The 23790-nt window shown below is 41.2% G+C and overlaps 1 protein-coding gene across 1 annotated transcript in view; it reads left to right on the top strand.

Moving 5' to 3' along the window:
- Positions 1-22420, top strand: part of LOC138062027 (uncharacterized) — a 30737-nt gene extending 8317 nt beyond the window's left edge. Inside the window, exons 3-6 of the mRNA XM_068917377.1 lie at positions 4354-4501; positions 5504-5627; positions 6415-6505; positions 22309-22420. Of these exons, the coding sequence (XP_068773478.1) occupies positions 4354-4501; positions 5504-5627; positions 6415-6505; positions 22309-22393 (448 nt within the window). The 3' untranslated portion in view covers positions 22394-22420. The remainder of the gene's footprint in view (positions 1-4353; positions 4502-5503; positions 5628-6414; positions 6506-22308) is intronic.
- The last annotated feature ends 1370 nt before the right edge of the window (positions 22421-23790 follow it).

The following is a 23790-nucleotide window of genomic DNA, read 5'->3' as shown; positions in this document are numbered from 1 at the left end:
TGCCAAATAGGTGTTACAGTTCTCTGCCAGATACAGCCATAGGTATTTAGTCTTTCCTTGAGTCATATCTTGTAATCATGAGGCTAAAGAGTGACTCAGATCTGTGGGAAATGAACCTCTTAGATTGGTTTTCCATGAGATCAGTGACCTAGTCCAGATGACCATGTCATCGTGCAATGTGATGCGTGGTGAGAACAAGAAGACAACACAGCTGGGGTCAAAGGGTAGCGGAAGCATAGTTAGATTAGGTGCAACATACTTACAGTCTTAAGTTGTGTACCCATTTAGGAGTTCTCGAAAAATCCCCAAAGATAACCTGTCTGCCTCTATAGTTACCTAAACAATCTTGAAAATCAGGCCTATAATCATGGCTTCAGAATTGGCACATGTGACCCTTGCGCACCTGCTTATTTTGTGCTTTGGAAGCAGAAAGTCAGCTTTCTCACTTTTTCGATTTGTGATCAGTTCCTCAGTTTTGAATAATTTCTTCAGGGAAAGAATCTGTTTGCTTCTTTTCACTTAACCAAAACCAAAAGTAATTAAAAGCATTTATTGATACAAAAAGCTGAAAGAATTGGCACTGAAAATAGCACGTATGCTTTATAAGGTACAAATATTCTGATTTATAACACTTGAGTGGGCCTCTAAAGTAAAGGTGATTTTTTTTTTATCTGTTTGCACAATTAAAATAACAAAACAAAAGTACTTCTAAAGTCATTAGAATTCAAGGAGGCCCACTGATACATTTTTATTTATTGAAATGTTTGGTTAAGCTTAAGGTCTTTAAGCTACCATAGTTATAGATTTAAGTTGAAGTGACTATATTGTTAAGAGAAAAAATAATTTTTTTTTGAATCTCCTTTAAATTAATGAAAATATTTTTTTTTAAATCTCATCCACTATAAATAATACCGAGATGTTTTATTGCTCTTGTGCCTGGTAAAAAAAGAACTTAGGGAGGCAACCAGAGAAGCTTGATGGTTCAAACTTAGGTAAATCAGGATGACTCAAAGTTGGTAAATGACAGATTCTGTATTTCCACTGAAACCGTTTGCGGATCTCTTTCAGATTTCTGAAATCTCAGTAGAATCCAAGTTGCCTGTAAAAGTCCTTAAAATAGCAACCTGTGCAGTAGGTTTGAAAATGTCATGAGCATAAGGGTCAACAGATAACTTTTGTGTTCCTAAGTCACCTCTTCTAAGGGGATATCTGCATAGTAACTGTTTTGGTGCTTTCCTGCTCAGACTGAAAGGCTGAGGCAGAACAACACTTCTGCTTGGTATGGGGGGGGGGTTGCAACAGTAGTGCAGATAATGGGTTCCAGCAGTTCTCTCAGTATCAGTACTACTGCAGCAAAACCATGAGGAGGGACTGCTGTGCTGTACTGGCTTCAGATTTGAAACCAAACCAGCAAGACTCTTGTTTTTCTGCCACAGCACCCTAGCTTTATTTCAAGGTTTCAGTAACAAAAACACATGTGGAGGTGACCCTGCAAAGCAAGGCATAAGATGACATTGAGCGCAGGACTTTGAAACATGGTCCTGCATATTGTGGCTTCTGTGGCAGAGTACAGTATCGAGCTCAAGTCTACATTTTCTGTGGTTTTTCATTTTAATTAATTGCTGTTTTCATTGAATGGGAGTATTTGGTTTAATTTCACTTAATATGTAGATTTATTCTAGAGTAACTGTTCTATAAAGGCAGGCCATTTATGCCTTCAGTTCTTAGTATATAGTCACTGTGATATATTTACGTAGAAAAAGTCTAAGTCATAAAAGGTAAAGAATTACATAGATAACAGTTAATTCCAGCAGTATACCACTTTCTATGGAACCAGCTGGGATTATTTCATAGTGGTTTGATATTATTCTGTTAGAGGTTCCACTAAATTTGTTTCAAGGGTTTCCTGAATTACGATGTTTAGAATAATCTGCACAGCAGATGAAATCCACCTGGATTTTGCAGTTGCCCAAGCCATTCTCCTCTTACTGACTCTGAAGAATGGTTTATGGTTAAAATCGAGAAGAGTTTATTGCTTTTTTGAAGTCAAAGCAACCATATTTACAGCAAAATAGTTGAATTTATGCTCAGTTATCTACAAACACATTATTTTTGCCTGTGTCCTCTACTTACAGTGGCTGGTATGCTAGGAATTTGGGGGGGGAGGGGGGAATGTTGGAAGTGGAATATATTAAATACTGAAATCCCAACAGTACTTCTGAGAGAGGAAGACTAGAAGTTGAGCTTTGATGGAGTCCTGTCCCTTTCCTGTAAGGAAAGAAGGATGAGATGTGTAATCTCTTCATCCTGGTCAATCTTGATGAGTCAATCTTGAAGGATGAGGATAAACGTATGAGCTGAAAGACAATGCTTTTGAGGGAACTGCCATCAGTTTAGGTGCCAAACACTGTCCAAGAAGGCAGAGCAGACAGAAGGGATACTGATGGGTAGCCCCAACACAGAGGAATAGGCTTACAGAGCCAAAGGAACAAATGCAAGGTAAGCTTCATGGTTATATGTTATCAAATCAGCTCTAGAAATGTGTGGGAACGCAGGCTGCCGCAGAGCTCATACCACTGCATTAAATGTTTTTTTTGATCTTCTTAGAGAATATGGGCTTCTTGCTACACTAGCACACAACTTCTGTATCCTGTCAAGTGGCAGGCACAGTCAGTGAGATATGAGAGGTGTTCTTCCTGATCAATCTTGTTTGCCTCCTCTGTGATCATTATTTCACCCTGAGAGGTGTGTTTTCAGTGACACATTATCCCTTGTTACAAACTGTATCACAACATTGCCTGACATGACCTGTTAAATGGTCTCACATGTGGTGTCTTCGTGCCCCTGATTAATCACTGTTCCCAGAGAAAAAGAGGTAAAAGCAGTGATGCTTGGGGATCTTATTAGAAATCTCTGCCTTTTTAATTAGCTTCTCAATAGTCCTAGCATCTGCTCACTGTTTTGGGGCTGCGTGTGCCTTTAAACTTGGGTTCAAAACATAGTTGCAAGCTATGATACAAAACATAGTTGCAGGAAGTATTCTTTTCTCTTGTTTGAGTACAAAGAAACAGTTTTTCTGGGCAGTTACCCATCTGTCTTATCTCCCGCAATGAGCAAAATGAGATAACTTACTCTACTCTGCTTAATGAGCCTTAGTGCTATGCTGGGAGGTGCTCCAGCTGCACTGTCCTAGTGGCAGTGCTGCACAGGTGTTTTTTTTCCAATAATCACAGAACCACAGAATGGCCAAGGTTGGAAAGGACCTCTGGAGATCATCTAATCCGACCCCCCTGCTCAAGCAGGGTCACCTAGAGCACGTTACCCAGGATTCTGTTCAGGCGGCTTTTGAATATCTCCAGGGAGGGAGACTCCACAGCCTCTCTGGGCAACCTCTTCCAGTGCTCCGTCACCCCCACAGTAAAGCAGCTTTTCCTCATATTCAGACGGACCTTCTCGCATTTCAGTTCGTGCCCGTTCCCTCTCGTCCTGTTACTGGGCACCACTGAGAAGAGTCTGGCGCCCCATCCTCTTGACATCTTCCCTTCAGATACTTATACACAGTGATCAGATCCCCCCCGAGCCTTCTCTTCTCCAGGCTGAACAGGCCCAGCTCCCTCAGCCTTTCCTCATAGGAGAGATGTGCTCCAGTCCCTTCATCATCAGGTGTATGCGCCCCTGTTAGTATCTTGAATGCTGATATGAAGCCAGAGTTCTGCCTTCTGGATTGTGTTGGATAGCAAATGCAGCGAATGAACTACGTTTTTTGCTGTCCTTAGAAAACTGCCACAATTGTGATACCTCACGTATTTCCTTATTTTCTTCTTCCTACAATTGTTTTTGAGTGTGCAGATAGTTACTATTTAAGTGAGCAGCTTCTCACTAACACGTTAATTAAAACCTGCCGTCCGGAATCTCTTGGTAGAATTTGCAGTGTAATCTGTAGCCTCTGGTGCATCATTGTATCTCTATTAAAAGGAATTCTGTGTAATGATGCTGGGATTTAATTAGTTTCTTTGCTGGTGTTGTAAAACATAGTGATAAATGAGCTAACAGGTCCATGGATCGTTATTCTCCTGGAGATGAGCTTATTAGCTGATTATGAATCATTAACAAAGTCTACATGGGATTTTCTTATCTAATTCAACACAATTTTTAACATCCAGTACTCCACATTCATTTCTTTCAGCCAGCATCATTGTACTCAGATTGTAATCTTTGCATGCTTTATTCTGGACATTTTTTTCATTAGTACTGAGTTCCAGTTATATTGCAAATGCTGTGAGGTTTTACACAACTGCATATTTTTTCATTTGGTTTTTAGTGCATTTGTTTATTAATCAGCTGGTTTTACAGGAAAGAAATTCAGAAGAGACTCTTCTCAACTTACCTACGTTTCTTAAATAATACTAAACTATCTAGAGAAAAGTTGAATATGCTGTTCCCACTACAATTGATCCTTTACAAGGGGGCACATTCACACTACGGCAAGTTTTCCATCCAGGTGGGTGTGCGTGTGTATATGTGCGTGTGTGGCCTTTGTAGCTTCAGTACAGTTGTTAGAAATCATACCTGAGGTTATCTTCAAATAAATAGATGTTCAGAAGATTCTTCCACTTCACATTTCCACTCTTTGGTAAAGGTTAAGTATCTGCAAGTGCTTAAAGCTCATTCTGGTCTTGACCTCCTTGCGTCCTGATGCTCACCATTTAAGACAGTCCAGGCTTGATTAGATAGACTAATCGATCTAGACTAACCCTAATGAGGGTACTTTTTGCTGTCTTGAGGTTCATTTTGGGTTATTGGAATTGAAGAGCAAAGATTTTCTGATTTAAAAAAAAAAAATTGTTAGCTTTTAGTTTGTAAACAAATTTTTGAAAGGAAATGAATGTACTAGAAGCCAGAATGCGCATATCTTTGTGTTCAATTGTTGGTCTTTTCCATTTAACTTTAAAACACATAAAATTAATGAAAATCAACCAAGGATGCATCTCTTCCTTTTGAATACATCATAGGACCTTGGCAAGCTGAGTTTGTGGTGGTGGTCTCTGACGTTAGACCAGCAATGTGCGATCATGCCAGGAGAGTGAAACCAGGAAAGTGATTTTTCCAAAGCTCAGTTATGAGAACTCTTAGCAGACATCTGCCAGTTCACCTCGGCCATGAGACTGGAGGTCAAGGAACAATACACGTCACAGCCAGGCAGAGCAAGTCACAGCCACGATCGCTAAAGACTCTTAGGCATCCCGTGAGGGCTCTATTAGTCAGGAAAAAGCGATTACTTGGTATTTCTAGGCTCCTGCAGCTCTGGGACTGGAATGCTAGTGCTACTGGCTGAACAATTCCCTTGTGAAATTGCAGCGCCTTTGTTGCAAAGTAATGAAGTTTGTCTCCAGGTTCTTAGCTGAGGAAATGGCCCCTAACATTTTATTGCTGAAGCTAAATAAAATGCTGAAACATAGGGAAGTTTAACATTATAAATAGTCCTAAGTCCTGTTTATTTTAGGATAAACAGTCCTGTTGGGGTCAGGAGAAGGGGACACTGGAGAAGTCCGAGCAAATGCTCTGTAGAAGATCTCGCTGTAACTCTATAGCTTTGTGCATTCTGAAACCAAAGATGATTGTGGCAGGTAAGTATTTCACGGAGATGAATGTTACAAGCGTTGCTTTTTTATTTTCGCTACTTAATTGATTTTGAAATAGCAGAACAGAAATGCAAGTTTCATCCCTTTCTACTTGTGTAAGGTCTTTAAAGCATTTCTCCTGTAAATTATTTCCTTTCTTTCCCCAAGTGCATAACACTTTTCTGTGTACTGCATAATCTGGATTTGTATTTTTAGCCTGTTTACTGCTGTGATTATTGTTGGTGTTACTAAGAACCGTTTGTACAAATAGCTAGTGCATATGAAAATATTGTTATGCATTCCTTGTTTCTTCCAGGAGTGTTTTATCTTTAATATCCTAGTCCTTCGAGTTAGAATTCCGAGTGCTTGCACAGTGCCTCGCACGTTGGGCCATTTGCTGGCTGTGTGTTCTAGAGCCCACGTCAGCATCAGGGGTCGTAGTCGTCCTGATAAAAAGCAGAGAGGGCAGAAATTAGTGTTTCGGGCAGCTCACTCTTAGTAGCCAGAATGGTCTTGCAATCACTGTAACAACATAAATTACCGAGGTTAATGATAAACATACTAGCAGTAGAAATCAGTCGGGGAAAGTGCATTGGTAGTTCTGCCTCTGCTGTTGCATTGATGAGCTATTATTTGTAAACAGAATGTAATTTGGGATAGCCTACTTCACATATTCGTGAATAGAAAGAGACATGCTTTAAGTGTACAAAGTATATCCAGCAAGAACGCGTCCTTGATTGGTGAGCGTTCCGATACATCCATAGTGCATTGACTTGCCCGTTTTGTTCTTTAGGAATTCCTATCTCAACCTGGACGCATAGCTGGAGATGGAGAAAGGGATATTCAGTCTTCTCCATGCAAGGTCCCCTTGGATTGAGAACCATGTGAGTTACCTATATATTTCTTTTGGAAGGCATGCTCTTTGGGTTGATATGCTTTCACTGTTGAAAGTGTAGCTGTCATTGAAAATGACCTCCTCGAAGTGGTCATTGTCTGCATAGAAAACAGTTGTTAATTCTTTGGGAAAGATCCTGGCAATAACATAAAAAGATGATGGTGATGACAAGGTTGCTGCCATCATACACTGTTACATACATGCAGAGTAAAAAAAATCAGGATATTCCTCAAAAATTGGCAGCTGAAAGTGGATGTGGTTTTCTTATGATTTTAGTAGGAGTCTAGTCTTATGAATATGTTGTTTACAGTGCCATTAATTCTAATCAGTTTTGATCTTTTGCTTATTGTGTCAGAGGTAAATATTACTTGGTTTGCCCCTGTAGGAGCAAACGGGATACTATTTTTGTTTCTATGCTATGTCTTTTTACTAAGACAGCATGTTATTTCTCCTTTTGAAAGAGACTTCTAAAATGACAGATGAATTTCCAGCAACAATAATATTTCCTAATAGTGAAACAAGTTTATGTTGCTGGTATGCAGCCATGAAGAACAATAGGAAAAGTGGAAAGCTATCCTTTAAAATGTAATAGGATAGCAACATCAAATGAAATGCTAGAATTTTTCGGTATCCTTTATGGTGTGTCTATAAAGGCTGATGTGTAAACAAATGTTCTTTACCTGAGTTACCTTTTCAGTAGCATGCTATCAGTGATCATACGTGAATTAGTGTTACTAACTTTACTCAAATCTCTATAGGATTGCATTTTGTTCAGTACTTTGTTAATTTTAAACGACTTAACGCAATTTTAAAATATTTTAGAGCTCATTTTATAAAATAACCTGTTTTGTATTGGACATAATGTCAATACAAAAACATCAGGTTGTATTCTTTTGTAATTAGGATAAAATACCTGCTTGAGATTTTTTAAAAGCGATTTTTAACAAAAAAAGGTTAATTTTTGTTTTGAGTATGAAGTATCCAAACACTTGTATCCTAAGGATCATCGTGAATAATGTCTTTCATAACAGCCTCTGTACATCTTGTGTTTTGATTTGTTTAGGAAGCAATGTGACTGTTTATTTTATAGAACACATTCCGATTTCATAAGCAGTAGGATGTGGACATTTAAATTAATTGAAACAACACAGGTTAATTATTCAGAGACCTCAGACTAAAATAAGTCACAAATAATGCATCATGCGCTCTCATTAAAATGTGAATGTTGCTAAAATACTATGAGTATTGCCGCTTGCTCTTAGACCAGTATTTTCCCCCGATTAGAGGTTTGTTTGCTTTTTAATATCTCTTTGGCTATTTTCAAAAACCACGTCCCTTTTTAGGTCTACATTAGCACCCTGAGAGGGATAAATCTATATTTCTATTGCAGGAACTCTGATTTCTGTTTTTGGAAAGTTTGCATAAAACGTAGTTAGGCAACATCACTCTTTGGAAAGCATTATTAATACCTCTGTAAATGTCCCTAGTAGCCAAGAGCAGAGAACACTAACTTTCAGAGCGACATTTACCAAGTTTTATCTTCTCAAGGTGATGTCCTTCAATAGAGGACAATGCATGGCTCCTAATTCAGCAATTCTGTCAAGTCTGTGGCAGTCATTTAATTTCGCTTTTATACATATGCTTAGGTGTTCAGAAAATTACTCTATGTAGAAGAGAAGTCCTGAATACTATAAGGCTAGGTCAGCAACAAGGAGATAGGAGTCCAAATTCTTATTGTTGATGTTTTCTGTGGTCTGACTTCATCCCAACTTTGACTTGCCTCAGCATTGCATCGGTGTGGTTAGATCGTGTAACACTGAGTCGCATCAAAAGCTTCAGGTGATTGTACACAGACAGTGACTCAGGTCTGGGAAGGAGCAAGACCACTCTGTAAATCTGATGAGAAACTAAGTCCCAGCTTTCTTACAGTAAGTGCTATGGGATTTAACCTGCTGCTTTCTTAAATAGTTTGTCTGTTCTGTGACCATGTGCATGGCTTCCTATGAAGGCCTGGCTTCAGAGCTAAGAACTACTCTTGGCTTTTGCGGTCCATTTTTTTCATCCTTGTAACGTTTCTGAGTTCCAGAATTCCTGAAACTACTACTCAGCTTATACTCGAACATTACTCATGCAAAATTCCCAGTGAAGCTGGTGAAATTTTTCACTTGATTCAAGAGTGAGAATTTGGCCCAGCGTTTTTGGGGCTAGTGTGGCTGACACTAGCCACAATACAAGTTTAAGGAACTGAGATAAGCCGAAACCCTCTCATGAGTTTGTAGCATATCCTGAAAGCTTACAGGCTCGCATACAAGTGTGTAAGAAATAACGAAAGCTTGGTCCCACTTTAAGTCTTAGAGCGTTTCATATCTTCTCCCCTTCTCTAGTTGAATATAATCATGAAGTGTTAGAACCTGAAACATTGTGCTGTCCTTACCTTAAACTAGAGCAACTCAGTGCAATAAAAATAAGCAGGTGACTTAGTTCCAGGCTTTTTAGTGTTGAACTGTAATGAGATTTCCCCAGGAATCATGGAATCCTACATACGGGTTTTAATTAACTCTAATAGGTATTTAATGGAAATTTAATAAGACAGTTATTGTGTGTTAATTAAATGTCAACTAATTGCTAAGAGGTTCTTGCAATTACTGAAGTTTACTAATTATCTGATAGATAAATCAATTTTCCATGGAAATAACTCACATCTATATAAGCAATAAATATGCTGGTAGATAATATATATTGTCATTTTGAAATAAGAGATGTGCTGTGTTGAAAAAGCTTTTTGTATCTGTCCAGTACAGGCAATAAGAAGACCCTTTACTCATCTTATACTTGCTTCCTTACTGAACGCAGCTCAGATATCGGTGCAGAAGGTCCAGGTCACAGGACCTCGGAGTTAATAGTAAGAGATGTCGAGGAGCTGGCATCTGTAGGGAACCACACAGAGACAAGGAAGTAGCTCACATCTCCCCACCCTCCCCCTAGGGTTTAAGTCAAAGATGTGTCCTGTAAGAACTACAGAAGCTAGCAGGCTTTTCTTTCTCTTCCTTTTTGGAACAAATATTGCATCGTGATGTAGACGTGTTGTCCTTTATGTATTTTGCATTGAGACTGAGCACTTCGGAGCAGGAGTTCTGCTTTTATACATGTTTTGGGCATCAAAATGTATTCAGTACCATACAAATGCATCGGAACATTCTGTGTGTTACTGATTAATAATCAGTACTCACAGTTTTAATGAGGAGAGTAACTGTAATCAGCTCTGATTTATGCAAATTAAATACAGCCCTAAAACTCCTGGTCAGTTGCCAGGGCAGTCTGCAGGTGAGGAAAGCATGGGTAACACCCTGTGTGAAAAAAAAAAAAAAAAAAAAAAAAAAGGGGGGGGGGGCGGAGGGAGGAGAAGGAGGACCCCCCCCCAGCTGTTTCTCTGATAAAAGATTCTTACTACTAATAATACTTTTGTAGGCCTTTGAGCTTCCTCACTGACAGTCCTGCTTACTTAGTGCTAATTCATTAAATAGAATACACCTGGCATGCAGCATTTACAGGTAGTTAATGAGTCAGGCCACCTGAGTGATGCATATAATTACCTTAGAATGTAAAAGTTTAGAGGGCAGTGGCTGTTACGGGTAGGAATAGATACATTGCCCGACAGTGTTATCCTACAGGAGGGTCTGCCTCACTTGGAAATAGTGTAATGTAGCAACACTTTTCTACTGCATTTACAAAAGGGAAGTGCCTATATTGTTGCTTTAGTTTTTCAATTTGTATTTTGCCTTAGAATGAGTAAAACTTCCTCAGTCTATCCTGAGGTACCATGCTGGAAGTAGAAGCCTCAGCGCTTAAAAATCTGAGTGGTTCGTTTGCTACATTATTAATCACTCCTGAAAAGAGCTCTCTTCAAACCAGTGAATTGACAGAGGCCCCAGGACAGAGAGAGTAGAGGCTAGAGGGGACCTGGAACATTTTAGCTTACATAATAGTATCTTCCCTTGGTGAATGATTTAACTGAATTGAGGGATCAGAATCTTGAATTGTGCCTGCTTTGCTACATGGGAAGGATGGTTTATTTAGGTTGATAGAGTTGCAACTGATAATACTGGCCAGGGCTATGGAATGTTTGATAACAGACAGCCCAACTGCTTTCTAATTCAACCCCCTATGGACATTTCATATGGAGATAATGAAATTATCCCCTTGGAAAACATATTCATAGTGAACTCCCATATCCACATTCACAGTTTGAGAGATGCAAGTCTTAGTAAGAAGTACAGGTAAAATAAGTATGTGCGCTAGTTGTACACATTCAGACTTTGCTTACGTGCCACCACAGTTATGCAGGAGTAGTAACGCTAGATTTCGAAGTGGAGCAGTTAATACTGTTTTGTAACTAATTCCGTCTCAGTGGGACTGTAGCACAGAAAAGGAGCAGAGAAACACCCACCAGAATAAAGGAAATTTCTTCATAAATTGTATCAAAGCAAATGGAGAATTTGAAGATTTTTATTGGACTCGTGGCAACAGCTGGAGGAGGTTCTTCTGTCATCTGAATCAATGAACACCTCTTTAGGTCGTGCTCTGTCCATCCTTAAAAGTGTACATTCCTAAATTATTTGCCATAATGTACTCTAAAAATGCAGGGTAGCAAAACCACTTAAAAACTAGCAACAGAAGGGTGAATATAGGCTCTTACGGTGCCAAATTCCTTAATTAGTTCTGTGTTCCTAGGGAGAAATCAAAACTATATCCTTTCATTCAGAAATATTAAAACAGCAGACTCTTCTTCTAATGAAAAGGAACAATCCTGAAGAAAAGAACTGCTCTTGGCCAATTCCAAACTAAATAACACCCATGACCACTGGTGTCAAAGGGAAAGGGGCTGCTTTGTTTTTGCACAGATCTTTCTGGAACTCAGTTTGGGTGGCATGCGTGGTCTGTCTCACTCTCTTCAGGATTAGTGGATTATCTCTGCTTTCCTCAGTCTAGGAATTAAGCACGTGGCTCTTTGTCATGGAGACTTTTTATGTCTTTGCTGTTCTCCAGCCCTTCTTCTCCCCGGAAGTCATTAGGCTGTTCACTTTCAGGAGACAAAAGCTAAGAGATGCACATTGACCAAGCAAACTGAAGTTCATCTAATCAATAATACTGTGCACACGGGTGACACAGTGCTGTCGATGGCTAATCAGTAAATGCTTCCTGCTGACTTCTGCACATCTTGCATGTTCAGTAAATAAAGCAGGTCCTTCTGAAGAGAATTTGGCCGAAAACCTCCATGAACTATCCTTGTTTTATAGCTTAACCAAAGGGAGGTTTAAGCTCTGTTTAGACAATGTTTCAGTCAATCTAGCAGCTGTGTTATGCATTGAGTAGCTATGTAATTTGGTAAAACAGCCTTAATGAGTTAACTTTCGATACTTTTTTAACTGAGAAAGGGAAATTATTTGGCAACTTCCAATACCGGGTTAAGAAATTAATTTCTTTCTTTTTGCAAATATGTATGTATGAATTAAATATTTAAGTAACTGTTAAGATACCTATGTATAACCATAGAATCTCTGGGCAGTTTACTCCTTAAGATGCTCTTCAGTTATATTAATGCCTCTGCCCTAAAGAGCTTATTTTTGTTTTGTTATTATAGCCATGTCAGTACTTGTTTCTGTTCAAGTGGAGTTACTTCTTTAGAAGTTGGAATTTGCATCATTCTTAGTAAACTCAATAGTCACATTAGTGTTATAGAATCACAGAATGGTTGAGGTCCTGGTTTACAGGCCTGATTCTCATGGGGCACTTCACCCACCCTGACATCTGCTGGAAAGAGAGCACAGCTAGGCGCAAAGAGTCGAGGGGATTCGTGCAGAGCATTGAGGATAACTTCTTGACACAGGTGGTGGAGACGCCAACAAGGAAAGGTGTGCTGCTGGTCCTTGTACTAACAAACAAAGAAGGTCTGGTTGGAGATGTGAAGGTTGGAGGAAGCCTTGGCTGCAGTGACCATGAGATGGTGGAGTTCAGGATCCTGGGAGGAGGAAGCAGGGCAGTAAGTAGGATCGCAACCCTGGACTTCAGGAGAGCAAATTTTCACCTCTTCAGGGACCCACTTGGAAGACTCTCATGGGTTAGGGCCCTAGAAGGAAGGGTGGGGGGGGGGGGGTCCAGGAGAGCTGGCTAATATTCAAGCATCGCTTCCTCCAGGCTCAAGACACATGCATCCCTCTGAGTAAGAAGTCCAGCAAAGTGGGCAGGAGACTTGCGTGGCTGAGCAAGGAACTCCTGGCAAAACTCCAACAGAAGAAGGAAGTGTACAGAATGTGGAAAAGGGGACAGCCACTTGGGAGAAGTACAGGGATATTGTCAGAGTATGCAAGAATGCAACGAGGAAAGCTAAGGCCCATTTGGAATTAAATCTGGCAAGAGATGTAAGGACAACAGGAAGGGCTTCTTCAAATACGTCAATAGCAAAAGGAAGACTAGGAAAATGTGGGCCCGCTGCTGAACGGGGCGGGTGCCCTGGTGCCGAAGGATACAGAGAAGGCAGAGTTGCTGAATGCCTTCTTTGCTTCAGTCTTTACTGCTAAGGCCAGTCCTCAGGAATTCCAGGCCCTGGGGACAAGAGAGGAAGGCTGGAGGAAGGAAGACTCTCCCTTGGTCGAGGAGGATCAGGCTAGAGATTATTTGTGCAAACTTGACAGCCACAAATCCATGGGCCCTGATGGGATGCAGCCACGAGTGCTGAAGGAGCTGGCAGATGTTATTGCTAGGCCCCTCTCCATCATCTTTGGAAGGTCCTGGAGATCAGGAGAGATGCCTGAGAACTGGAAGAAAGCCAGTGTCACCCCAGTCTTCCCAAAGGGCAAGGAGGAGGAGCCAGGAAAGTACAGTACAGGCCTGTCAGCCTCCCCTCCATCCCAGGAAAGCTGATGAAACAGCTCCTCCTGGAGGTCATCACTAAGCATGTGGAGGACAAGAAGGTGATCAGGAGTAGTCAGCCTGGATTCACCAAAGGGAAATCATGCTTGACCAATCTGATAGCCTTCTCTGCTGGAATGACTGGCTGGGGAGATGAGGGGAGAGCAGTGGATGTTGTCTCCCTGGACTTGAGCAAGGCTTTTGACACTGTCTCCCATCCCATCCTCCCAGGGAAACTCAGGAAGTGTGGCTTAGATGAGTGGACAGCGAGGTGGCTTGAGAGCTGGCTGGATGGCCGAGCTCAGAGGGTTGTGGTGAATGGTGCAGAGTCAAGTTGGAGGCCTGTGGCTAGTGGTGTCCCCCAGGGGTCAGTGCTGGGTCCAGTCTTGTTCAATATATTCATCAATGACCTGGAGGAAGGGACAGAGTGCACCCTCAGCAAGTTTGCTGGTGATAACTAAACTGGGGGGAGTGGCTGACACACCAGAGGACTCTGCTGCCATTCGGAGGGACCTGGATGGACAGGCTGGAGAGGTGGGCGGAGAGGAACCTCCTTGAAGTTCAACACAGGCAAGTGCAGGGTCCTGCACCTAGGCAGGAATAACCCCATGCACCAGGACAGGTTGGGCGTTTCTTCTTTTGGGAAGAAAAGTAAATTTTCTGGTTTTCTATCTACTGCCTGTGAACGTTTAGAAAATAGCTGCCTGCTTTGATGCTTTATATGCAGCTTTCCCTGAATCATTTGCAACTGGCCAATCCAGACAGCAATTCCTGTGTTGCTGTTGGAACTCCAGGATTTTCCATAAATATTTCTCAGGTTTATAGTACAAAGACGAGTTAAACCTGCGCAACCTTAATCTCATGGGGATCGGTTCTTGCCCATTTTAATGGAGCTTTTATTTGCTTTCATGTGTTTTTTTTTTTTCCCCATTCCTCCAAGCTGCCAGGTCCTTCCCCATCCTAACAGCCCTTCTTTGTGAGGGACAGTTACTATCACAAGAGTAATGTGAAGGTCGTAACTAAGCGATACAACAAAGTTAAAGCTTTGACCTTATCCCTCCCTGCCTCTTATTGTCATGTGCTGTAGTCACTTCTTCCTGGGCAAAAAACAAGACCAGCTCTTACAGTGGATCTGGAGAAAGGGACCCCAGGCTGTGTAAACTGGCCCCACCTGCCTAGCAGTTCTGGAGAGAATGTACTTCCTGGGATTCCCACTTGCATGTTTCATTCCCTTCACGTTTCCCAACTGACATCTGTAAATGGGAGGCTGAAATGGAAAGGAGCAAGTGCAGGACACAGGGGGGTGCTGGGCTTGACAGACACGGGGAAAGAACTCTCAACCCTGTGTGTGCCAACAGCAGACAGCTCCCATTGATTGTGTGTGCGTTCTGACAGTTCTTAAGATGTTAAAGAATAATTCGTCCCAGGGACTGAACAAACTGCCCTTTTTTGGCTCGTTATCGTGTTCCCCTTTTTGTGTTGTACTCTCCTGGTATTAAAAGACACTTCAGGAAGATTCTAGGAAGTATGGAACCAGAGACGAAGAGACGCAGAGACGAAGGCGCTATAATCCAGCTGCTTGGCTCTTACACCGATCCAAGCTATTAGCATGGTGTTTCTTTTCCATGGAAGATGCTGAGGAAGATTCTCCACAAAAATATTGTAGTTTTTACTAAGACCTTTTTCACTTAAAAGGCAGCAACATACTTTGGTCGTAACTGTTAATTTTCATTTATATTTAAAAAAAAAATCAGTCTAAAATACTGGCTTTTGTAAAATGACATCTTAGCTATATGAGAGAATGGAATTGTTTTGTTATATACAGGGTTACTGTGGAACCATACAAATGCAGTAGAGGACTACTGCCAGCTGTAATAGTGGAGGACCATGGTAACAGGCACAACCCTGACGCAGCTGCTTCTTGGGTGTCTATTGACCTCAGCTGTCTTTTTCTCCTTATCTCAGTTGCTTGCCCAAAGGAAGTGCTTATTGTGGGTTCATTTTTCTGAAACTGCTCCTGTGGGACATGAAACAACTTAAAATTTCTAAAGCGAAATAGAAGGTATATGAGCAAAGAATACTGTAAACTAAATGGAAACTGAATATGTGGACAAACGGCGTGAAAGAAAACCAATCGTTATTCTTTATTCTCCTTGAAGGTTTATGAAGTGAAGTTATCTTAACTCACATCCATGTTTTTCCTCTTGCTCTTTCAAAAATATTTTGGAGCCAACATTTGCCTCTTTTCAGTGTGCAAGGTTGAGGCTTTATATATACAAACATGTGCAGGCTTACACGCATGTGTTTACTCAAACTCCTGCTTCTCTTCTAGCAGTCTCTACATGGAGAAGTTATATCCCGTTAATAAATTATTCACAGTTCCAAAGGATGATGCAGGCAAATTAACTACATTAGTCTGGGATGCATGTAAGTGTAAAAGTAATGTAGCTAGTAAATACAACCCAGTGCTGGGCACCTGACATACAGTTTCTCAGCATTTTCTTCCCATTCTTTGCACTTTGCTCCACTGTCAGCCTTATTGTTCGCTCTTCAGGCCTTCTGTAGGCTGTAAACAAAACAGCTAAATCAAGAACCTTTGGCCAAAGTGGGAGGATGAATTCCAACTGCTGTGTCTGAGCCTGCCCACTGCGATTGGTGAACCGACTCTTTGATTCTGCTATATCATAGCTTGCTTTTCTTTTGACTAGGCTATTGTTGTATTGCTGTTGACCTCTAACCCCACGTATACAAACCTGAACTCCAGATTAGGCTTCCCAGGGAATAAACTATGGGCAAAGTTGAACCACTAGCTAGAATGAGGGGAAATGGTTCATGCTGCCATAGTAACGTGACCTTGTACTGTCTGCCTGGAACAAAGACTGTTTTCTTGTTCTTTTTTCTGCCCCTGTGAGTGTTTAAGCCCCCCTGCTGTTACTCTACCGAGGGGGAGGGGTGAAAGTTGTATTCCAAGCAATAAGAAGAGGGGTGCTCTTGCTCTCACCTTTTTGAAGCAGTGCATTGAACTAGGAAATGGGGAGATCAGATGACTGGGGGGGGAGGGGGAGACAGAAAAGAGGAGACCTTTTGGTCAGTAATTTGAGTTTGGAATTTGTGAATTTCACATTACTGTCCCAAATCCTAGATACTCCAGTTTTTAGCTTGGATATATTTATTTCTTTTCCAGCCCATCTCATGTTAGCCATGTTAGCTTAGCAAAATATAAGCTAAGTTAATGTAACTCTGGGAAATTTTAATGCACATCAGTTCTACGGAGAAAGAAAGAGACCTCTGACTCTGATAATCAGAGTTTAATGTTTGTTTTTAATCCTCTTGTCAGTTTTAACTAGGAAAGAAATGATATACCCTCAACAAAGAGTTTGGCTTTTACACCATGCCAGGTATTGTAAGAGAATTGTGATGAGGACTTGTTTAGGGCCTACAGAGACCAAGATCCCTCCGCTCCAAGATCCCTTTCATTTAAACTGTTCTGGTCTTGTTTGGTTGCATACTTTTGTGCAATTTTGGATTACCCGGTAGATTCTTCATCATGCTAGTTAATATGCTAGGGTGGTACCTCACAGTTTGATATCAATCATACTTTACTTGAAATATTTAACCAGAGATTATCTTACAGGTTTGCTTGCAGTTTGGTTTTTAGAAAGCTCTGTCAAAAATGACTGGGGAAAAAACCCTCTTGCCCTTTTTGCATGTAGAGATTTGGAAGACTGAAAATTAATAAGACTCTCAGCCAGGTGCTTGACTGACCTGACACAGGGAGATTCTGATGTGTGTTCTGTAATTCCACTCAAAGCAGAATTAGGACTTCTTCGTATTCGATTTCCCAATGCTTTTTTCACCAAGTAATGTTTGTGGTTAAGCTCCGACCCCTGTTGTGGACAGTAACATGCTCAGGTGGCATGTGTGCCTTGAGATCGACGGTGGAGGTGATGCACTAGGCTTGGACATAAAGAAAGTCACAGATTTGCCCTTGGTGACAGAATTGGAGAAGTGTAGCTGCAATTGGAGAATGTATAGTTGAAAATTTGCTGATGTGGATTCTCATCCAAATGCTGTCGCTAACTTCCTGTATGACCACAGACATTTTTCTTTTATAATACAAGAACACCACATGTTTGCACATGAAAGTGTTATGATTCCTGGTCATTACCTGGTTCTTTGGTGCTTGCAAGTGAGAAACGCTAGTGAGTCCAAGTCAGAATTTCTCCTTGATGCATCAGCAGTGTTTCTAAGATAGAATATATCATGGCAAACAACACGGTTCTTTCAGTTGTTTGCGGAAAAAAGCATAGACTGGCATGCTAGCAAAAAGTGTACTGAAATAACTATTACGTTAAGGCTATTGAAGTTTTACAAGCATCTTTATGCTGATGTTAGGCTGGGAGGTTTGGGTTTTTTTGAGAACACGACCTTGAGGGAGAACAGAAAAGTCAGGAAAGAAGACTGAAAAGATTGTGAAAGGATGGCAGAGGCTCTGCATTTGGCAACAAGATTCCTCTGAACCCCTCCTGAAAAATGTTTCCCTTTTGATCCCCTGAGTTATTCAGGGTAAAGAGGAGTGGAACGACTGTGAAGAACTGCAGATGGATGTTATGAGACTGAGTGGGCATTAAAGCAGCAAATACAATTCAATGTAAATAAATGTGAAGTGATACATATAGGAAAAAACTACCGCAGCTCCACATATAAAACGAGGAGCTCTGAGCTAATCATTATTACCGAGGAAGGAGATGCTGAAACTATAAAAGATAGTTCTGTAAAAATACCAGATCAACACTCAGCAGTGGCCAAAAAAGGAATTCAAATGCTAGAAACTGTTGGGAAAGGAATAGACAACTGAGTGAAAAGACGCTGTTTGGGTAGCGTGTCAGTCTGTGGCCTCCTGCATCTTAAACAGTATGCAGTTCTAGACCCTCTGTCTAAAAAAGACACAGTAGAACCGAAAACAAACCAGAGAATGACACCAACACTACTTAAATGCGTGACACTGTTTCTGTATGAGAAACGACTGACTTTTAAGTCTTAAGTCAGGACTTTCAGTCGGGAAAAGACAATGGAGGGAGGATACAGTAGACTGGCAGAGAGGCTAAAAAGGATTGATTGTGCACTGTTTCTTTCAGTGAAAGATCTGGAGGGCATCAAATGAAGCTATTATTTACCGTTCCCAAAATTAACAAGAAGAGGTGGTCCTTCCCATGATGAGGTGGTTAAGCTGTAGAACTTCTTGCATCAGGAGATTGTGAATGCAGCGTGTTTACATAAGATGGAACAAGTTCATGAATGAGAAGGCCATAGGGCCTATTGTATACAAGCATATAATCTCTGGCTCAAGAAGTCCCTGAGCTACAAATGTTAGAGGATAGAGGAGTGTTGGAGGAAAGAATGGCTACCTGCTTTGCCTGTTCTTAGCCTCTTAAGCATTCGCTTTTGACAACTGCTAGGGACAGGCTATGAGGTTAGCTGGGTCTTGATGCGCTCCACAGAGTTCAAGGGTGCTGCAGAAGTTACAAATATAATTCAGTAAATACAAGGCAGGCTCACCTACACTCTGCCTCTGACACTTGTCATGGCTTTTGCAATGTGATGTCAAGTCACTGTTGTCTCTGGAAGCAGTTCCTTTGACTTAGAAGCTAAAATGACCAGCCGGAATCCAGTAATGCCTGCTTCAGCATATGGCAGCATCTCAATTTGATTGTTATTTACTTAATGTGCATATGTCATTAAGTGAGGAGAAGGGTCAAGAGAGGGGGCTGTTACACATTTCATACTGGTAACTATTAAATTCTACTCTGTCACCAACTCAGTGCTTTTTTAGTAATGCACGAGGCATTTATGAATGTCTTTCCCTTTAAATCTTTGAAGAAAAGGCCAAAAAAAAAAAAAAAAGTGCAGTCAAAAAAAGGTACTGGGCAGGGAATGACAATTTTGCATCAGTACCAAAAAAATCAGTCAGGCTTTGATTTGAGTGTCTGTTGTCTTGGGCTGAATCCCCCATCCCCTCCCAGGCATGTTTCCTTTGCAGCCAGAGGAGCACAGCTGGCTCCTCTGCCTGAAATCAGATGGTGAGTGCAGAAAGCCCCTTTTGACATGTCCCAGCTCTGTACACTAAGCCTTCTTGCAGAGCAAAAAATTAGTCACTGAGGAGATGCCAGACCTATTCTGTTTTGGTGAACGCTAGTTCCTTCAATCAGGGGACAAACTCATTAGAATTCTGAAAAAAATTCTAGTAATAGAGTGTTTGGGGATTAATTAAGTAAAAGCTTTTTATATAAGGAGATTGTGTGCAAAATTACCAGGTATGTTATCTTTCTTCTTGTTACCTCTGCTCAATAAAAGTGACTCTGTGCATGTGTAAATTGTGCAGGGCAAATCCTCCCATCATATACAATTCATAAGGCTTGTAAGAAGCCAAACCAAGCATATCATGTGTATTCAGAAAGCTGAGTAAGCACTTGGAATTTCTGATCAAGTCCTTGCAAAACTCTTAGAATTTACTGTTTCATAATTTTTTCTGTCTTCAAAAAGTGTTTCTTTTTCTCTGCAATGTACATCTCTGAAATAAACTCCCTCCCTTCTGCTCTACCTTTGTGCTTGCAATCTTGAAGTTGTATCAAACTGACAAGAGTCAAGAAACGTGAAGTCTGATGCTTTGCCCTTTGTTCCTGTTTCATTTTCACAGTGGCACATCTTTGTCACAACCTGAGTATTATTTCAGTTCCTTTCTTCTGAAGGTGATGATGATGTGGAGCAGAGGTAGGCGGAGCTTCTGCAAGGGTTTCTTCTCTCTCCTCTTATTCCCAAGACAGTGCCTTAAACTGAAAGGAATAACTCAGAATATTCTGTAACGTTTTCCTTAATAGAAGATACAAGCCTTCTCTTTCTGCATTCTTACCACCTTTGCACACTCTCCACCTTTATCCTCCATAAAGTGCTCTGCTTGTGCTCACAGAGCTTTGGAGCCTTCAGTTGCTTAAGCCGTGGCCCAGTTCTTGGTAAGCAGTCCTTCAGTTATCAGGTTATCTATATATGTGTAAATGATCTAAACCAAATCCTGTGGCTACACAACTAGATTGGTGTTCAAACGTGCTAGGAGGAGCTGGAAGATAATTCAGGGAAAGTTTTGCCTTAATTTAGTACAAATTAGGAAATTCTGTGTAATAGCTACAGCTTCCTTTTTCCGTGCTTTTAAACTGCTGAGTGCATGGTTAGTATTGCAGCCGCCTGCAAGGTTCCCTGCAATAATGGCACATCAGCGGAAATGAGGATTTAGCATTAGCTAAATGTAACGTAGCTGATTTCCTCAGCTTTGTGGCATTAGGTCAGACTCCAAGTGACGTTGGAGCATTTCTAGTGAGCTAATTTTCTTTGCTTCATGGGGTTCTTCTTGGATGGACTTTTCATTTTTTAAAAAAGTCAAAGCAGACTCTTTTCAGTGTTTGAAAACGGATAGTTTTTATGCTCAAACCTTGGAAGTGGAATTTCCCGTGTCAAAGAACAAGTAGACACCCTCATCTCCTCAGGGGGTTGGAAAAAGGTGGGGTTTTGTTTTGCTTGTTTGATTGGAGTTTTTTTGTAAAGATAAATAAAAGAATAATCTGTAGGGTACTATAGTATCGTTACCCCTGAATATAAGTTGTTGCTAATGTTTAGTCACAGTTTACAGACAGGGAAAGCAGCGTAGGATAAATAGCTTGCCTGAAGTTGCAGCAGTTCCTCTCAGTTGGGATGGGATGTCTTGTGCCTAAGCCGAACCTTACCGTGCTTCCACTGCCTAGGTGCGTCTTTAAGTAAAAATGGGAAGGTGACCTTAACAGATGAAACTTCGTATCCCCCCCTCTCCCCCCAACAGGCAGTCCTCACTCCCAAAGCCAAGGCTGTCCTTGGCCAGAATCTCTCTTCTCGACTGCTAAATTTTGTACTTCTGTTCGGGTGTGTGACCTCTGTGAGCTCTGTGTTCCTGTCGCTATCATTAAGGTCTGCTCACTATCTGAAAGCACATCTTTCCTTGTCTCTTTAATCCTCTGTTTCCTTGCAGAGATTATAGTCTTCCCAACAGAACAACTATAACGGTGTTGGAAGAAAATAGTGCTAAGAAATGAAGAGGAGAACTGTAAGGCCTAGTTTTGAAGATAGCTCTGTTTTTCTTTTCTTTTCTTTTTTTTAATTAAAGAGGAATCAGATTTCTTTTCTGCTCTTGAGCATGGTCCTCGCTTGTTGTCTCTCTGATTCCTCCCCTATCTCATCCTCTTTTGTAAACTTTTGTATGTTCCCTGGCAGGCCTGTACCAACACCATGCTCCCTTCTAGGGCAGTGCTACTGTGCCTAGTACACCACTAGCGATTGGCTGGGTGAAAGGAAGAGGAGTAAAAGGCTATGACTGTTTTGCACTGAGACTTACCTTGGGGAGCCAAAGAGGGTAGCCTTTTTAGGGACTCTTCAAATGACTTAGCCCGTTTTGTGTCACTAACTCAGCTTTTGTTCTGTTGCTTGAAGAAATGATGTCACTTTCCGCTCCTTTTCAAGGTGCGTGATGAGATGGAGAATTGCATCCTTCATCATCCTGCAGCAATAGAAGCTCTCCTCTGGGGTTCTCAGAGGAACAGTTTCAAATTATCCTCTCGTTAGTGATGATACATCCCTTTTGAACACTGTGCCGTTCCATCGTACTATCTCAACGTTGAACATTAGGAGATAACTGCCTTCACAACATATGTCATTACTCATTAAGGGACTCTTCCTGGATTATGGCTGAGGTTTAATGACTTGTTAAAGATGTTTAACACTTACAGTTTTGTTCTTGATTTAAGAAGCAGCATGATCAAAGCGTGCCCTGAGAATTTCTCTCCTATTTTCTGAAATTTGCAGGTTGGCCTGTTCAGAGGAGGTGATCCTTAAATTGAATTGCAGCCCTCCAAGGCGTGTTTGGATGTCAAGCACTGCCATGATCTGACACGTTAATGGGTTTGAGAAAACAATGTGTTTCAGAGGTAATTGCTGAAGCAATGAGTTCCTAGCAACATTTTGCTTAAAAAGAAACGTGCGGCCTCTGTACTGTGAAGACTGGAACAATGGAGCTGAACAACTGAGTGATACAAATCTCTGCTTGCCTTTTAATGGTCATTAAGTTCTTCTAATAGACTGGAGCAGGACCTTTCTCGCATCTATTGTTTGGAGCTGAGACTATTAGAATCTGACATGATGTTATTATTGTAGCTGGACTTCAGAATCTCTTTTATTAAAACAAGAAATATTTTAAAACTCATAACACCAACCTGAAAAGAACTCCCCAAATTAAAACCTCACTGTCTCATCCACTGAGGGTTATCTGCACTTTTACCAGATGTACTCAGTAAGGGCAATAATTCAAAGCTAATCCTGTTGCTGTGTGTTTAATGCTTTAACGTCCAGACTTGACCAATCTGATTGATATAAAAATGAATTACACAAGTTTGACTCTGTCTTTGGAAAGTACTTTCTCTAAAGAATTGTGGATTACGCATTTGAGAACCAGGCTTATGTGGGTTACATCTCTGCGAGGACCTACTTTAAGCTGACTGATTCCTGACTTCTTGATTCTGTAGATTGTTCAATACCCTTTCAGTATCTTACTAAGCTGTCACCCTTAGTTTCTAGGAAAAAAAATTACATCCCTCGGTCTCGATAATCAGCAACAGACGGCAGACTAGAGGAGACCCCCAACCCGTAACGTATGGTTGTCTTCAAAAGGTTCAAGGCCTAATGACCTGTTCGAGACTCTGCAAGGACCCAGGACCTTGGATATCCCCAAGGGCAAGTGGATGGTATATCTTTCCTCCCCTACAGCCTTTAGGTTTGCAGAAGACTAACAGACTAGGCTTGTCTTCCTCAGTACACCTCCTGATATTAGTGGAGCTGCTGGCTTACAATCCCTCCTGCAGGAGGGCTAGAGAGATCTTGTGGTGCTCGATGACTGAAAGATACCCCTGGGCAGAGTAAGCCTGAGACAGCCTTTCTGTCTGGGTACTACCCTTGGCTAGGTTGTCATGAGGACAAAGACGCCATTTACTAGTCTTAACGAGCTTGTAAGCCTCAAAAAGGAGGGATTTTGAGTAGTTCACAAGCCAATAATAGAATTGTCAATAATGATTATAATTAATTAAAACTGTTGACAGCAACAGGGGACTGTTCAGTGATGTGTGCCTGGCAGTAGGCTGAGGAAGGAATCTCTCTGTGCGGTGGAGCCTTAGGTATGCTACAGACTGCAAGTGTGGATTTGTCAGATGTGGTTTCTGTGGGAATCATTAAAAATGTAAGTCGCTGTAGAACACCAGTGCAGAATACTGCTGCCACAAATGTTACTTTAACAGC

Source organism: Struthio camelus, chromosome 23 (assembly GCF_040807025.1).
Source record: "Struthio camelus isolate bStrCam1 chromosome 23, bStrCam1.hap1, whole genome shotgun sequence".
Lineage (NCBI taxonomy): Eukaryota > Metazoa > Chordata > Aves > Struthioniformes > Struthionidae > Struthio > Struthio camelus.
The sequence above is the reverse complement of the archived record's forward strand: the minus strand, read 5'-3'. Positions and strand labels throughout refer to the sequence as shown.